Below are 17654 nucleotides of genomic sequence, written 5' to 3'. Positions count from 1 at the left end.
ATCTAAACAGAACTGTCACAGTATCTTCCATTAATGCAACTATACAAACTTCAGAAAAAGAGAAAAGGGCTATTTCCAGATTCACATTGTGTGTTCTCAGAAACTGGGAATTGGGTTATGTAGTTTGTCTTGGAAAAAACAAATAGGGAAATGACCTTAGGGACACATTTAACTGGGTATAACTTCTTGTTGGAATCATATTGTTACAGTCTATCATTTTACCATGAAATTCTTCTAGGACAATAAGCATCCCAAAACCATAAAGAGAAAATATTTTGATAAACAGATTTTTTAAGGTACTGTGGCTAAAACATACGACTAGCATTTATTTACATTTAAAACGCACAAAGTAAACCACAAATTTTTGCTATGTAGGCTACCTAGAAGGTAGAGGGCCAAGGTATAGTGAGGGCATAAGTTAACAACAACAAAAACAACAACAAAATAATAAAAAGGTTGAGACTCAGAGCCCTACAGGAAAATAAAAATATGGCTAGAATGTATAAAGGAATAAAACAGGCTATTTCAACAGTCTGAAGTCAGCCCTAGATCTTACAAGGATAAGCTAATAGTTTTCTTTTGCTCTTCTGCTATAAGTACTTCTGAAACACAAAGTTTAGCAATATTTGTATTTCTGAGTGAAACAGCAGTATGAGTTAAATGGGCTTACATGCTGGCTTTGAAATGCCATCTACATAGCATACAATGTTCTCTCAAGAAAATATAGTAATAAATTACAAGTAAATAAATACAAGTAATCAATTTATGGATTCTTGTAATATGACTGTCAGTAGTTGACCTTAATAAAATGGTCCCATTTATTTTATAATCATAATAATCAATGTTTCCACAATATCTTACAAAAATTGCTGAATTTTCTAACAATTGCCTAAATGAACTATGCCAAAGATCAATGAATGACAAGTGGAAGACTGAAGTTTAGGTTTTGTGGCTGGCCCAGCACTAGCTTGGCTACTATCAAGGAACATTGGCAGAGCTACTTAAAAAAAAATTTAAAAAACTGTTGTACTGCTACCATCTGATTTATTTAAGTGATTTTGTGGACATGATGATATGAAAGCACTTAGGCCAACTCTTAGGATATGTTTCTGATAAGAAATGTCCAGAAGAGACCTTCCATTCTGTATTTCCAAGTTCTCCACACACAGACTTATGTTACTTAGCCTGCCAACTCTATACATGTGACCAGTTGTCTTCAATCTTTAGGCTACTGGAAAATCCCTATGAAAATGACAGAACCCAAACCAATCAACAAAATAAAACCAAATTGAAAATTTCTACTTGTAATGTTTCTCAGGAGCTTTATCTTTCTCAACTAAGTGATTTTTTTTTTTTTTTTTTTGTGCTGGCATTGTAACTGATACAGACAAAGGGTGGGAGGTAAACAACAATGTGCTGTTTAACAAAAATTACTTAGTCTCAAATCATACATGACTCATGGGGAGTAGATATTAGAAATAGGCCAAATTAATCCAAGCCATCAGGAAAAGAATAAACACATAATAGATGAACACAAAAAACACCTATTAGTACATCTTTCCTTAGAACATATATTCACTGCAGCTGACCTTCCCAAGCATCCTGTGCATGTCTATCTAGGCTCCTATGGATGCCTACACTAGCTATTCTACTGAAGGAATTTCTTGTAGTAACAGACAAGTCTGTAGGTACTCCAAATAGATTCTAGTTGAATGGAAAATTACAGCGTTCATTCTGTTTTCCTAGTTGAAGAAAACTATATAGCATCTACTTTTTTCTTTATTGGAAATAAAGACTAATTTATGTTTAGTACAGAAAATATAAATCATAAAAAATTAGTATTTAAAAAATTATGAACCATTTTCAATAGCAACAAAAAATTAAACACATTGGAGTAACATTAACCAAGGATGCAAAAGACCTATGTAATGAAAACATTAAAAAAAAACTCATGAAAGAAATTAAGGAGGACTTGAGAAGATGAAAAGACCTCCCATGCTCCTGGATAGGCAGAATTAATATTGTTAAAATGGCAATTCTACCAAATGCAATATACATATTTAACATAATACCAATAAAAATAACAGCATCATTATTCAGAGATTGAAAAAATGACCTCAAAATTCATATGGAATGGCAGAAGGCCTCAGGTATCCAAACATCCTCAGGAAAAAAAAAAAAAAAAGAAGAAGAAACAAAAACAAAATAAAAAAACCTCTAAAGGCATCACCACACCTGATCTAAACCTATATTACAAAGTTATTACAGTGACAAAAACAACATGGTACTGGCATAAAAACAGAAACAGGCCAATGGAATAGAATTGAAGACCCAGACCTTACGTCAAGTAACTACAGCTACTTGATATTTCACAAAGGTGCCAATAATGTAGACTGGAGAAACAACAGCATTTTCAACAAATGGTGGACAAATTGGATGACCATGTGCAGAAAAATGAAATTAGATCCACTCATTTCTCCATATACAAAAATCAAGTCCAGATGATTTAAAGACCTTAATATCAGACCTGAAACTCTTCAACCACTGGAAGAAAAAATAGGAGGCATGCTCCACAATATAGGACTGTGAAAAGACTTCCTGAAAAAAACCCTAGTAGCCCAAGAAAGTAAACAATCTTTCAAACAATGGGAACTCATGAAGCTAAAATGCTTTAATACCAAGAAACACACCATAAGCACAGCCAATAGATTACCAACTGAATAGAAAATCTTCTCCAGCTATACCACTGACAGAAACCTAATATGTAGAATCTACAAAGAACTAAAAACCTAAACAATTAAAAAAACCGAACAAGCCACTCACAAAATGGGGCAGAGATCTGAATAGGGAGTTCAAAGAGGAAGAAATACAAATGGCTAACACACTCTTAAGAAAATGGAGCCAGGTGTGGTAGCGCACACCTTTAATCCCAGCACTCAGGAGGCAGAGGTAGCAGGATTGCCATGAGTTCAAGGCCACCCTGAGATGACAGAGTTAATTCCAGGTCAGCCTGGACCAGAGTGAGACCCTACCTCAAATAACCAAAAAAAATAAAAATAAAAATAAAATGTTCAACATCCCTAACCATCAAGGAAATGCAAATTGAAACTATGAGATTCCACCTTACCCCAGTAAGGATAGCAAATATTAAAAAAAATCAAATGAAAACAAATGTTGATGAGAATGTGAAGAAATAGGAACATTCATTCACTGTTGGTAGGAATGTAAGCTGGTACAACCACTATGGAAATCAATATGCAGACTCTCCTGAACATAGAGTTACCAACAGATCCTGTTATTCCCTTACTGGGACATAAACAAGCTCCCTAAAAGCTCCACATCTCAGTAGAGAGATATTTGCTCAATCATGTTTAAATATTTTATTATTTATTTATTTGGCAGGGAGATAGAGGGAGACAGAGGGAGGGAGGGAGAGAATGGGTACACCAAGGCTCCAGCCACTGCAAACAAACTCGAGATGTGTGTACCCTCTTGTGCACCTGGCTTAGATGGGTCCTGGGGAATTGAACCTGGTTCTTTTGGCTTTGCAGACAAATGCCTTAACTGCTAAGACATCCCTCTAGCCTTCAACCATGTTTATAGCTGCTCAATTCATAATAGCCAAGAACTGGAATCAACTGAGGTACCCGTCATTAGACAAATGGATAACCAAGATGTGGTATACCTACACAATGGAATTCTACTCAGCAGTAAGAAAAAAAAGACACAATGAAATATGTAGAAAAATGGTTAAACTTGGAACAGATCATACTAAGTGAACTCATATAATCACAGAAAGACAACTGTCACATGGGTCACTTATCTGCAGTTCCTAACCTGGATCAGCCCAACTTGCTGACATACCTGAATAGTATCCTGAGACTTGAACAATAGGGAGGATAGGGCTTAGGGAAAGGGAAAGGGTGGGACACACACACACACACACACACACACACACACACAACTGATCCCAAACTGCACTGTTAACTTATATCCTTGAAGTCAGACTAAAAAGTTGAATCCTCAAAAGGACCTTAGGGGGAGCACCTGAATTGAAGGGCCCTGGAGAGGGTGAGATGAAGCCTAACCTTATATTTCTCCTATTTTGTTTCTTTTTCTTTTTCTTGTCCCTTGGTGCTGTACCAGTGCCCTGTACCAGGACACAGTTAACATCCACAGCGAGCTGTTGATCAGAGGGCCTCCCAAAACAAACAAGACAGACTTCTGTCAGGGCATTTGATTACCCACCAGAGGTTAATGGTAAGACCCTACTGCTGAAGACTCCATACGCTGTTGGCACGGACCATGGAGAGACCTGGTTGGAATCGAGAAGAGAGCAAGTCCCCAGATAGTTAGCCCATTTAGTGTTGGAAGGCTTTACATGAGCTACCAGGGGAAAGTGGCCAACATCTGTCTGAGCAACCCAAAGCCTAAGCTGCTCAGAAGCAAACAACCTGACATGATGCTCACAAAAGTACAATGGTGGCACATAGCATGGCAGGTAATCAATTGCTCTTGGATTGGCTAACAGTTCTGCTCAGTGGAAAGGAAACCATATCTGGAACTGGGAAACAACTCAGAATCATATCCAGATAACGATTCTGCTTTCCAATGTCAAGCTCCCATTAATCTTGGGCTATAAGAGGATCTACACTCTTTTAATTCTCTCTAAATTACTAATGGTAATCCCATTTAACCAGTGCTGACTTCACTCTCTGTTGGAGAATCTGCTTCTCTTTTTCAGATGGGAGCAGGACCCAGTGCACTTCATCCCGGCCCCAGCTGAAGCCACAGAGGAACTGGGGAAATGAGCAAGAGGCTGCTTTCTCTATGAACCTGATTATCAGCATAAAGGTGAAGGAGATAGACAATGAAGACATTCAACACCTACCAAAGCAGAGATCCAGAGGTCCTAAGAGCCCATCAGAGAAGTAGACTTAAAATGTACCCAACATGGCTCAGGGAATTTTGTGGAAGAGGGGGCAGAAAGATAGTTAGAGCCACAAGTTGGGACATTATTCACAGAAACATTGCCTCACCTCCATAAACTGACTGCTGCCTCCACAATGAATAACCCACAATCCCTATTGGGTTGACCTGCATCTCTAATGGAGGAGTGCTTCTTCAGAAAAAGGGCAGGTTTCCAGGTCAGCCTGGGCTAGAGTGAGACCCTACCTTAAAAAAAAAGGGCAGGGATGAGGGATGAGGGAAAGGATTGTACCAACACGTGTTGTTTACATAGTGAGTATGTCCATATCTAATAAAAATCTATTAACCACTCTAGAATTTGAATTCTACCAAGAAGCCAAAAAAGCAAGTATTCTATAGTTTGAATGATATAAAATGTACAAGCTTCAGAAAATATCAAATTGGCAACTCCCTTCTTTATACTTTTAGTATTGTAAACATAGTTGTATGAAAGATAGCACATTATCTCATTTACATTCCTATTCTTCTTTATAGACTAACTTCTGTCAAGACAAAAATGATGTCCTTTACCCTTATTTCACCACACTATAGTACAATACCTGATAGAAAGCAAATGATCTACAAATATTCCTAAATCAGAAGAAAAACATCAATTGAAAAACGTAAGCTTTTACTTCCAGTTTTAAAATACATGTGCATGGGCTGGAGGGATAGCTTAGCAGTTAAGGCGTTTTGCCTTTGGGGGCACACATATCTGGAGTTCTTTTACAGTGGCTAGAGGCCCTGGCATGCCCATTCTCTCTCTCCCTCTTTCTCTGTCAAATAAATAAATAAAAATATTCAAATACATGTGCGTCTATATATGTACATATAAACTAAAAATATCATTTTAATTTTCTCTACAAAAAGATTTGCTTGAGAACTATAAATTTCACCTGTACACCATACATTTCTCCAGGGAATAATACCATTAGCTTGATCTTAATCACAAAATAATATCCTAAGCTTAACATAATAGATATGTAACAAACTGATAAGTTAACTTAAGAAAATGGAAAAACACCTTCAATGTTTTGTTTTCCTTCTTCTTTAATGTTTTTTAAAGGAAGAGTTTCACAGTATATGCTAGCCTAGCCTAAAACTGACAATGCTGCCCAGGATAATCTTGAACTAAGGACAATCTTCCTGCCTCAGTCAGCCTTCCTCAGAGTGCTGGGATTACTACAATAGCCCTAATTTAAAAATGTTAAAAAAAAAAAAATCTCTCATGACTAGTGGCACTTAACACCACTTGTTTAGTTTGTACAAAGGACTGTGCTAAGCACTTTTCTTTGTATTGGTATTATAAATGATATATCATTTAACTCCCAAAATGATCAGGTAGATTATCACCAAATCTCCCCTGTGCAACAGGGCCTCACTGTGTAGCCCAAACTGACCTTGAACTCATGATTCTATTGCTTCAGCCTCTCAAATCCTGTATCACCCCGTTTTACTAACTAGTAGAAGTTTTGTATTACCATATTTTTTAACTAGTCAAGAAAAAAATTGCCTGAGAGGTATCTGGACTAGTGTTGTCATTTTATAATTAAAGTAAAATTAATGACAAGATGAATGGAAAGAGAGATACTAATGTTATGTAGTGTATATATGAGATGGAAGCAAAAAGGGGCATAGAAGAAAAAAAAAAAAAGAGGGAAGGCTGTTGACAAAAAAAGAAGACAAAGCCCAAAATAATGCCCATAGAATATATCCTAAAGAGGAAGAAGAAGCAACATGGGCCAGGCACAAAAACATTTGTAGCATACCATACTATTCCATTTCTGTGAAAGTCAATTAACAAGCAAAAATGAAATTGTTGGAGGAAGTCAGAAAGGAAATTACTTCTAGGTACAGAGGCACATAGTAGACATTTAATACATACTGATGTTAAATTAACTGATCATTCAATGAAATAATTTTCATTTGCTAATAGGAAAAAGTGAAGCCTCATATTCCTAATATTTTAGAGCCCAAGAATGAAACCAAAAACTTCTATTTCCTTTGGAACTACTCAAAATTTCTAATAGAACTATTTTTTGAGGTAGGGTCTTCTAGCCCAGACTGACCTGGAATCCACTATGTAGGATACTATCTGGGGAAAAGACTGAGGGAGTCTTACAAGGTGACAAGCTTGTTCTGTATGTGTACTTTGATCCTTCCTTCATGAGTGTGCATACACAGAAATGCTCACTGGCCAGAACACTAGGCTGAGCACTGACAGGCACTTTACAAACAATACCATGAAAAGTCACAGGATAGTAAAGTCACAACAAGGACAGAAAACCCATTTAGAATATTGTATACTCTAGCTCCTTTGTTAATAATTTTTGTTCAGTGAGAAACAGTCAAACTCAGTTGTTTCTCTCTATAACCAAGGAAGGAGAAATGGAGGCAATCAGTATTGCCTTCAGCTAGGTCTTAGGAGCCAGAATACTAAAATCCAGGTGGGCCAAGGAATAATAGCACCTGACAGAAGGACAGAAGAGCTTGTAGACACAATTTGGGCCTGACAGGAGATATGTCAGAGCTTTTCAATAGTTGATACCTAATCTACCTGTAGGTGCTCACTGAACCTTTTCTACTTGCTAAAAATAAAACCATTCTTCCAAAGAACTGTTAAAAAGTATCCCTCCAAATCCCTAATCATAAAATCTAACTTTATACATCTCTGGACAATATGAAGGAAAACACCTGCATAAAGCTCTCTATAGTCCACTTTCATTAGCTATCATTTACAGGTGCTATGCTTCTCTGACGCATTTATGGAAGATGTTTGTAAGAGTCATGAAGAGAGTATGTGAAACCAATGAACAAAAATATTTTACAATCTCACCATTCAACAAAGAAAATTAATGTAATGATCCAAGACACAAAAACTAAAATGAGCAATGACAAGCCTTCTCTCTAAGTGGATGACTCCGTTCTTACCTTTATCACGGTCATAGAGCAAATCTTCTGTTGAACAAGGGCTACCATCCTGGGATTCCGGAGGACAAAAAGGGGATACACAGGGTGAATGGCTGCTGCAGCTACTGCTGCGCTCCTGGACAGAAGGAGTCTGAGTGTCTATGCTGCGAGTACTACTGCTCCGGTAGTGAGCGGGGAGTGGAGCTCGTCGACCATCTGGTATGTCCACAGGCTGAAAGAGGAACACCAATATACATGTGGATGAGTGCACACACTGCCGGCATAAAGAAGATACAGGGTTTCTCTTCAGATCTCATAGTCCATCACTGTTGGCACCACAATTTAGCCTTCAGAGAATATACCAACTGGTATGTTAAGGTAATTCAGGCATTTTGCCTTTACTGAAATAAAAGTTTCCTTCCAATCAAACAATTTGCCTTAAAATCCTTATGGTTTCCTGTATCAGGCTCATGCTTCTCATGATAGTACTCAAGAGTGGCGTGAGTTAACACTATATCCCAAAAGGCCATGCCTGGCACATAGCAGACATTCAATACATACTGATGTTAAATTAACTGATCATTCAATGAAATCATTTTCATTTGCTAATAGGAAAAAGTGAAGCCTCACATTCCTTATTAATATTTTAGAGCCCAAGAATGAAACCAAAAACTTCTATTTCCTTTGGAATTACTCAAAATTTCTAATAGAACTGTTTATTTAATTATTTGTTTTTTGAGGTAGGGTCTTCTAGACCAGACTGACCTGGAATCCACTACGTAGTCTTAGGTTGGCCTCAAATTCACAGCAATCCTCCTACCTCGACCTCCTAAGTGTTGGGATTAAAGGTGTACACTACCATGCCCAGCTAATAGAACTTTTTATATTAGTAGACTATATTTGCGCTGATACATGTTATACAATTTTGGTATCCAACTCAGTTTGAATAGTAATAACTGTGTTAATTTCTAATACATTATTCTAAACTGACCAAAGAAGAAAGAAACTATAATCACAGAATTGTATACTTTGAACTAGGCATCAAATGTATATTCATCAGTCAAATACTTTGTTCTCACAAACAGTGAGCCTATAGCTGAGAGCTGCTGGTGACAGAACTAAGTGGCATCAAAGCCTACTGAATGGACCCTTTGCATTTTACTACCCTTACTTCAATCATATTCCATTTTCCTCATTTGTGTGCTAATGAACCACAGCCAACAAATAAAACCTATCTATCTGTCCTCTCCTGATTTCTTTTTGTGACAAGGTCTCCCTGGTTTTTGATACTGCATATGTGCCAATCGAGTTGGCTTGCAAGCTTCTGGAGTCTCCAGGCTCCACCTCCTACTGCCAAGCCAAGTTGAAAGGACAGATGCATGGTCACTTTGCATCTAGCTATATATGGGTACTGAAAAACTGAAGTTGAGCTGAACGGCTTATGCAAGTGCCTTTAAATTCTGACCTTCTCTCCAGCCCTATTTAAATATTTTTAATCTTATCTAACTTTTTACCTTTCTTCATTTTCTGTCTGACAATGTTTCTGAAATCTTTAAAATGACAAAGTTCAGAAACTGGAGAAATAGTTCAGTAGGTATAGTGCTTGTCTCTCAAATATGAAGAACTGAGCTTAACCCCCCAGTACCCACAGAAAATGCTAGGTGTAGTGGCAAATGCCTATCCTTGTAGCCAGTGATATACCCTGTGTCAAAGGAGCTGGACAGTGTTCTCTGGACTGCACCTGCACATACCACACATACATGTATACACAATTGACAAAGCTTAACATAAAGCAGTAGACATGCCTGTGACAGGAATTTGTGAGCTATATTATATGAGTCCTTTTTCCTAGCATTTCAATCCTGTTTCATAATAAAATATGTTAAATTTTTTAAGAGAATTTAGTTTGTAGAATTTCATTTGTATGTCATTAAGAATATGGTCAAGAAACAAAAACAAACAAAAAAAGAGTATGGTCAAATACAAAGCTTTGTAATAAGCTGCAGATTTGTTTTCTAAACACAGAAATTTAGAGAATATTTTTGATTGGTTAAAAATAAAAATAAATAAATAAACCTATTTGTAAAAGTGATCTAAAACTATAAAACTCATGGAAAAAAGCACAAATATAAATCACAGGTACCTTGTATTAAGAAACAGTATCTTAGGTACAAAATAATAATTAAGCTTTATTAAAAACTTGTGTTTTTCAAAGAAATAACCAAGAAATGGAGAGAATATTTCCAAATAGATACTTGATAAGGAACTTACATCTAGAATAAGCAATTTTACAAAGAACATTTACAGCTCAATAATACAGTTCACTTTTAAAATAGAACAAAATATCTGAATAAATATTTTTCCAAAGAAAATATTCAAATCACCAATAACCTATAAAAACATGTTAATGTCATTTAGTGTTAGTCATCAAGAAATGTTAATCACCATGATGAGATGTCACTATACCATCTTTACTAGAGATTAGCTATAATGAAAAAGTGAACAGTAACTGTAAATTTTGGTGAAGATGTAGATAAAATCACAAACTTCATATATTCCTGGTGGGAATGTAAAATGGTATACACACTTCAAAAATGTTCTGGCAGTTCCTACAAACATAGAGAGATAATACTGGTAGTTCCAATCCTAAGTATTCATCCCAGAGATGAAAAAATCATGTTCATATGAAAATTTGAATCTAAATAAATATTCTTGGCTGCATTATTCATAACAACCAAAAAGTATAAACAATCTAAATGTGCATCAACTACTGACCAGACCAAAAAAAATGTTAAGTATTATTTGGCAATAACAGGGATATCATGCTACAACATAGATAAATCTTAAAAGCACTATGCTAGCTGGGCATGGTGGCACATGCCTTTAATCCCAGCACTTGGGAGGCAGAGGTAGGAGGATCACAGTGAGTTCAAGGCCACCTTGAAGCTACAAAGTGAATTCCAGGTCCATCTGAGCTAGAGTGAGACCCTACCTCAAAAAACCAAAAAGAAAAAAAGCACTATGCTGAGTGAAAAAAGGTCATCTATTATGTGATCCAATTATTTGAAATGTCTATAGATATGAAAATCCACAGAACCAAGGAGTAGACTGAAGGTTGCCTGGGGCCAGGAATATTATAGAGAAATAAGAGATGATTGCTAAGGAGTATAAAGTCCATGGTACAATAAAGTATATCTCAATAAAGCTGTTACCAAAAACATGTTTTTGAGATAATCTGTAATATTAAAGGTAAAAAATGACTCAAATATACCATGTAATCTTACCTTGGACACTTCTTCTTTCCCATTATTTTCTTTAATGAATACCTTTTCTAATTCAGGACTTATGCCTTCTACATTGCAGGGCACACGTGAAACAGATGATTTTGGCACTGATATATTTGACAATGGCATTGGGACTGACCTAGATCCAATAGCCTATGATGCAGAAGATAAAGTCCAGTTAAGTATTTGTGGTTGAGACAATCAAGAACTAGAGACGGTAAATTTTGGCAACTGAAGGACAAGGGATACTCCTCATTGATGAGTTTTTCCCTAGCATATGTGAGGCCCTAGGTTGGATTCTGGAACCACATCCCTACCCTCCCACACACAAACAAAAGACAAAAACTAAAAAGTCTTAAAATGTAGAATTTATGAACACTTATTTTTTTACATTTCAAATACAGTTAAGAATTCAAATACTTATATAAAATAGTTTTATAACAGTGATGAAGTATTATCAGCATGCAATTAAATCACTACATAGTTAGTGAGTTATGCTAGCATATACAGCCATCCAGTTATAAGTGTGGTCACAATGAGAGCCTTCTATTACTCAGAAAATATTCCTCAGAGTATCTCTGCATTAAACTTCTTAAGAATTTAATGCAACCAATCATACATTACATAGCTTTTTCTCCTTCTGCTTAGAAAAATCTTTTAAAATTCTAACATGTTGCTGCATATTATTAGTGCATCCTTCCATTTCATTGCTGAATAATATACTACATGGATGTATGAAATGTTCATCCTTTCACAATCAAATATTCATTTCCATGTTGTTTAATATTTGGAATAATGCCACCAAATATTCATGTAACTATGCTTTTATTTAATGGGAAGGTAGGTACCATAATGTAGAAACACTGGGTTTGAATAAAACACTGGGTTTGAATGGTTAGTATATGTTCAAATTCTTAAGAAAATGTTAAATTACTAAAAAATTGTTTTTTGTTTTTTTTTTTGTATTCCCAACAGCAATGCATGGCTGTTCTATTTGTTTCACATTCTCATAAACACTTGTTAGGCTAGTATTGTTCATTAAAGTGGACTTGTACGTAGTTTTAATAGTCTAGCAAATTATTCTGATTTTATGAAAAGAAAACAGCTATGTAACTAGTGACAAATCTTTTTGCCTCATATAGAATGTCAGTAACTATAGATATATTTTGTGATGCTTTTTATTTTAATAGTAATGTTATCAAGGTTTAACAGTGACTATTTTTATTTTAGTAATAGTCCTATCAAGGTTTCAGAGATGGCTTTTACTGCATTGACCATTAGTTGCATTAGGAAGTGTTCATTTTTAGTTTAATAAGAACATTTTTATAATCATAAATAATGAGTTTTTGTCAAGTATTATTCAGTATCAAGAAAAGTCATGAGATTTACCCTTATATTTGTAAAAATAAATCATTTTTTAGGTTTTTTTTTTTTTTTTTTTTGGTTTTTCGAGGTAGGGTCTCACTCTAGCCCAGGCTGACCTGGAATTCACTATGGAGCCTCAGGGTAGCCTCAAACTCATGGCAATTCTCCTACCTCTGCCTCCTGAGAGCTGGGATTAAAGGCATGTGCCACCACGCCCAGCTTGTAAAAATAAATCTTAAACATACTATGTGGGTTTCTTTTCCTACAGTGTCGTATTAGATTGATTTAATATTTATATCACTATGAATTTATTCTGTAGTAGCACTTGCTAGCCTTTGTTCCAAATGATTTATTAGGGCATGCATCTTGGGCAAGGGGATTAAAAACTCTAATTTTCAATTTCTTCAATTTCTGTATCTGGAAAGATATAAAAGTAGGCTAAGGAACTAGCATAAGAGTGAAACAAGATACTGCCTAGAGCTTACTAAGAAGTACATGACATGTGTGATGGTTTGAATCAGGTGTCTTCCATAAACTCATGTGTTTGAAATGCTTTTCTCCAGTTAATGGCAACTTGGGAGGTGGAGCCATGCTGTAGGAGGTATGTGGGGGTGGACCTTGAGGTTTATTAGCCCTAGCTTGCCAGGGTTAGTTTGACCAACTCTTACATTTTCTACCTGCTGTGGCAAGTAAGTGATATTCAGCCTCTGATCGTGCCATGCTTTCCTGCCATAATGAAGCCTCCTCTCGAGATTGTAAGTCAAAATAAAAAACTTTCCTCCCAATTGCTGCTTTTGGTTAGCAATGCGAAGGTAACTACAGCAGAAAATTGGTACCAGTAGATTGGGGTCATTACTGCTAGAAACCTAACTGTGTAGCTTTTGGCAATTTGGAACTGAGTTCTGGGGAGAAGTGTATGGATTTGAAACCTTGGCATAAGAGATTCCTTTCAGGGATATAAGCAGCTTGATAGTCCATTCTGGTCAGAGTTTAAGCAATATGAATACAGGGTTAATTATAAACTGTGTGGGATGGTTTATAAGGGGACGAAAGAGCTTTGTCCAAACTAGGCTAGAATCAGTTTGCATGAGAGACTTGCTGCCTTCTGCCTGTGTCATGAAAACCAGAACTAGGTTGAGTTTAGAGGAGATGATCTGGTGCAAGCACATGGGTGTGGTACAGAAAGAAATGAAAGTTTTGGGCTGAAGACAGTTGCCTACTCAAATTTGAGAGATTACCACCATGGAGACTTGGCCAGCTATTCTTCATTGGGATAGCACAAAGAATGATGACTCTTTTGAAAGCATAGGGTCTGAATGCTGAAGGTGCAGCCTGCTCTTCAAAGTTGGCTTTATTCACACAGATTAACAAATTTGGAAGCCCACCTAGTACTATGGGGGCATAATAAATGCAGGAAAGAGAGGGTCATTGCATTTGCAATACAGTTTGTGTTTTAGAAATGACCACTGGGCCATTATTGGTATCCCTGCATAGAAGCTTGATGGAGCCATGAGGATGAACTGTGGGTTGCAATAGGGACCCTAGAACTTTTTGAGATGCCAGGACTATTTGACAAGTGCCAAACAGCTGCCAGCTTAGGATAGATGGTTCCCTAGACTGTGAGCATTCCAGTTGGGGGCAGTATTGGAACCCCAGAGAATGCATCACTGGTTACAGATGTTGGAGTCAGAACGACAGGACTTTATGTTTGCCTTGTTTGTTCTAAATCTTGCTTTGGTTCAATCTTTCCCTAGTATGCCATCTTTTCAGTGTGAATGTTTACTCTGTACTATTATATGTTTTTTGGTTTTACAGCTCATTGTTAAGAGACTTTGGACTACAGGGGATGTTTGAACAGCATTGGGATTTACAAAACTATGGGGACTTTTAAAGGTGAACTGAATGCACTGCATTTTATATTATGGATAGCTACCAGTTTAAGGGCAGAATGTGGTAGTTTGGACCAGATGTATACCATAAACTCTTGTGTTTTGTGTACTTGGTTTTCAGTTGCTGGCAATTTGGGAGGTGGAGCCTTTCTGGAAAAGAGATGTTGTTTAGGGGTGGCTTAGTATTATAGCCAGCTCCCCTTGTGAGTTTGGCTCACTCTTCTGCTGCTTTTTTCACTGACTATGGCAAAGGTGATGTCAGCCCCTGCTCATGCCATTCTTTTCCCTTCCATTATGAAGTCTATAAACCAAAATAAAAGAAAAACTTTTCTCCTGGAGAGTGCTTTATCTCAGCAATAAGAAGATAACTGTAACAACTTATGACTTCAGCTCAGGCATCACCCTTCTTCAGGTTACTACACTATGTATCTGTTCAGTGAATAGATGACCTGTGACTTCGGCTCAGATGTCAGCCTTCAGGTCACGATACTATGATGTTAAAAGGTTAAAAAAATACAGCTTAAAAAATTCTTACAATTTAACAAACAGTATTACTTTGGCATAGCTAAAACTTTTGACATATATTAAGTCTTAAAATGACCATTTTTCTCTAAAAGATAAAAAGACTTTTTTCAAATATGGACAAGAAAAGTGTGCCCTACCTGAGTGTGACTGATTGTTACATGGCTGCCATGGAGAGGGGACTGCCGATCTTTGTCTTTACTGTGACGACTACTCTGTTTGCTACGCTGGAGCTGCTGTCTCAGTTTGGCAATCTGCTTTGGGAGGAGAAAAGAAAAAGAAACAAAAGTGAGTAACAGTGTTTTGTACATCTCCTTCAATTTTATTCTCAAAGGTTTCAAGAAGCGATATTAGTTTACCACAATGATTTATTCTTAGAGTTGTTATGTTAAGACTACTAAAAATGAGAACTAAGTGCATGCTATTTACTTCCACAAGTGTTTTGGTAAATACATAGATTAATTCCACAAATTATTTCAGATCTTACATTAATGTTAGAAATAACTTCTTTTTCAAAAACTTTTTATTAGGTGACAAAGATTTCAGATGCCGATTGGCTAAAACCAAGCCCAATCCCTTAAAATTGTGAGTACAATTATTTCTATGTTCCTGTCATATGTAAACAAAATGGATCTGGTTTGTCAATTGCTAAATATTTAAATTATATATCCCAATGATGGTGAAGGAATTTAAATATTAGAAATTTATTATTTTGTTGGTATTTATTCATTGTCTCCAGTACTGAATAGGAAAATTTTTATACAATTATGTATTTAAAATCTTACTATATAGTTCTTAAATCATTTAAATACAAATGTAATTTGGGCTGTACTCTAAATAGAAAGGGCACACTCACAGGTTTAATGCAAAAGTCATTATTATGATATGATCCAAAATTCATTTAGCTGCTTATAAAGCACAGGTGATGCATAATCTACTTCAACCATAGGTTCTAAGAACCTTTAAGTATCTGCATGGGGAGGGGAGAACTACGGATACAGACAGTGTTCAAGTGTATAAGTATAGATATTGATCACCTGTGTTCCTAAATGACTGATGTGCTAAAAATTTGGTCTTTGGTGTAGTACTAGTAGTAATAGTACTTTTAGGTGGAAGGTTCTAGACAGATGATTTGGAACCTCTAGAAGGTGGGGCCTGCTGGAATGAGATTACATCACAGGGGTGCTACCCTCAGGAAAGAATGTACTTCTAATAAGATATTAGTTATTTTCATGAGGTTATGATAAACAAGTAACAATGGCTATATCTGAATTCCTGCCTCCCTCTGTTATGTCTCTTGCATACCCTCCCAACCCAATTTCATCTGCCATGAAGTGACAAGGGAGGCTCTAACTCAAGATCAATCTGGATGGGGAGCTACCTCATCTTCAATGTTTGGCCTCCTAAACTATCAACTAAACCAACCTGTTTCCTTTACATATTACCCAGCTTCAGGTACTTTATTATAAAAATGAATATTAGACTAATAATGTAGGAATCATTAAGTTTGGAGGAAATCATATACTATTGGTCTTTTGTCCCCTAGGGAAAAAATGGCACATTAATCAATAGTTATTCCTTGAACATCTACAATGAAGCCAGTTTTATGTTAGCTAGTAGATATCAGTGATTTTTTTCAGAGACATAAAAAAATATAATATGAAACACATAAATAAACTACATAACCACAACAAAACATAATAGACAATTACTATTAAAAAGCAGAGTGTGTAGGAAATAAAATATGGGTTGTCAGAGAAACTAATTTTTAACTGGTGGCATATAGATAGGAAATAGCATGTCAGAAAATTAATGAATAAATGAATAACTCATCCTTTCTTTTAGACAAACATCTCATCTTTAACACTCCTTTTAGCTTATGGATTTCTCATGCAATGTCCTTGGCAAATGATGTCCAAGTAAGATTATGACAATATTTGTGCTCCCAGCTTCAAGTTGAAATGATATAATTTGCTTCTAGAGAGCATTAATTTTCACAAGAAATTAAAATTAGTAGTAGTTATAAATCAAGATAAATTATTCTCCATGAGAAAAAGTAAATAGAGGGATGGAGAAATGCTCTGTGGTCAAGTATCTATGTAAAGCTAGATGCACAAAGTGGCACATGACTTTGGAGTACATTTGCAGAAGCTAGAGGCCCTGGCAAGCCCATTCATTCACATTCTGTGTGTGTTTGTGTGTGTGTGTGTCTTTCTGCTTGAAAATAAACAAAAATTTTTAAATGTAAATAGAATTTCAAATTATACAAATTATTTGTTAGAACAGAGGTATAAAATTAAGGATTTTCTGAATATTAACAGTTTTTCAATGATGTTTGAAAACTGCCAAGAGCTTATATGGAATAATCCAAAGCACTTATAGATTAATTCAGGCAACTTATCATTATTTATTTTAAAAATCTTTTTTTTTGTTGTTGTTGTCTTTATTTTTGAGGGTACAGTCATGCTCAAGCCAGGCTGACCTGAAATTCTCTATGTTGTCTCAGGCTGGCCTCAAGTTCATAGTGATCCTCCTACCTCTGTCTCCCCAGTGCTTAAAGGCATGAGCCACCATGCCTGGATAAAAATATTTTTTTAAAAAAAATGTTATTAACATTATTTAACTTTGGTCAATCTTTTTAAGGTCTCTGACATATCAAAGTGAACCAGAAACATTCTGTTTAATCAAGTTCAACAAATTCTTGAAAGCAAAAAGT

The 17654-nt window shown here is 36.0% G+C and overlaps 1 protein-coding gene across 3 annotated transcripts in view; it reads right to left on the bottom strand.

Moving 5' to 3' along the window:
* Glcci1 (glucocorticoid induced 1) overlaps nt 1–17654 on the bottom strand; it is an 84459-nt gene that overhangs the window by 11737 nt on the left and 55068 nt on the right. For 2 of the 3 annotated variants that reach the window (XM_012948270.2, XM_045159979.1), the window contains exons 4-6: nt 15079–15195; nt 11163–11315; nt 7900–8110 (exon numbers count right to left, since the gene is read on the bottom strand). In XM_012948270.2, coding sequence (XP_012803724.2) covers nt 7900–8110; nt 11163–11315; nt 15079–15195 — 481 coding nt within the window. The remainder of the gene's footprint in view (nt 1–7899; nt 8111–11162; nt 11316–15078; nt 15196–17654) is intronic. The other variant, XM_045159978.1, reaches the window with a different exon arrangement.

The sequence above is a fragment of the Jaculus jaculus genome, chromosome 10 (assembly GCF_020740685.1).
Source record: "Jaculus jaculus isolate mJacJac1 chromosome 10, mJacJac1.mat.Y.cur, whole genome shotgun sequence".
NCBI classification, from domain to species: domain Eukaryota; kingdom Metazoa; phylum Chordata; class Mammalia; order Rodentia; family Dipodidae; genus Jaculus; species Jaculus jaculus.
This window is presented reverse-complemented; position numbering and strand designations above follow the sequence as displayed.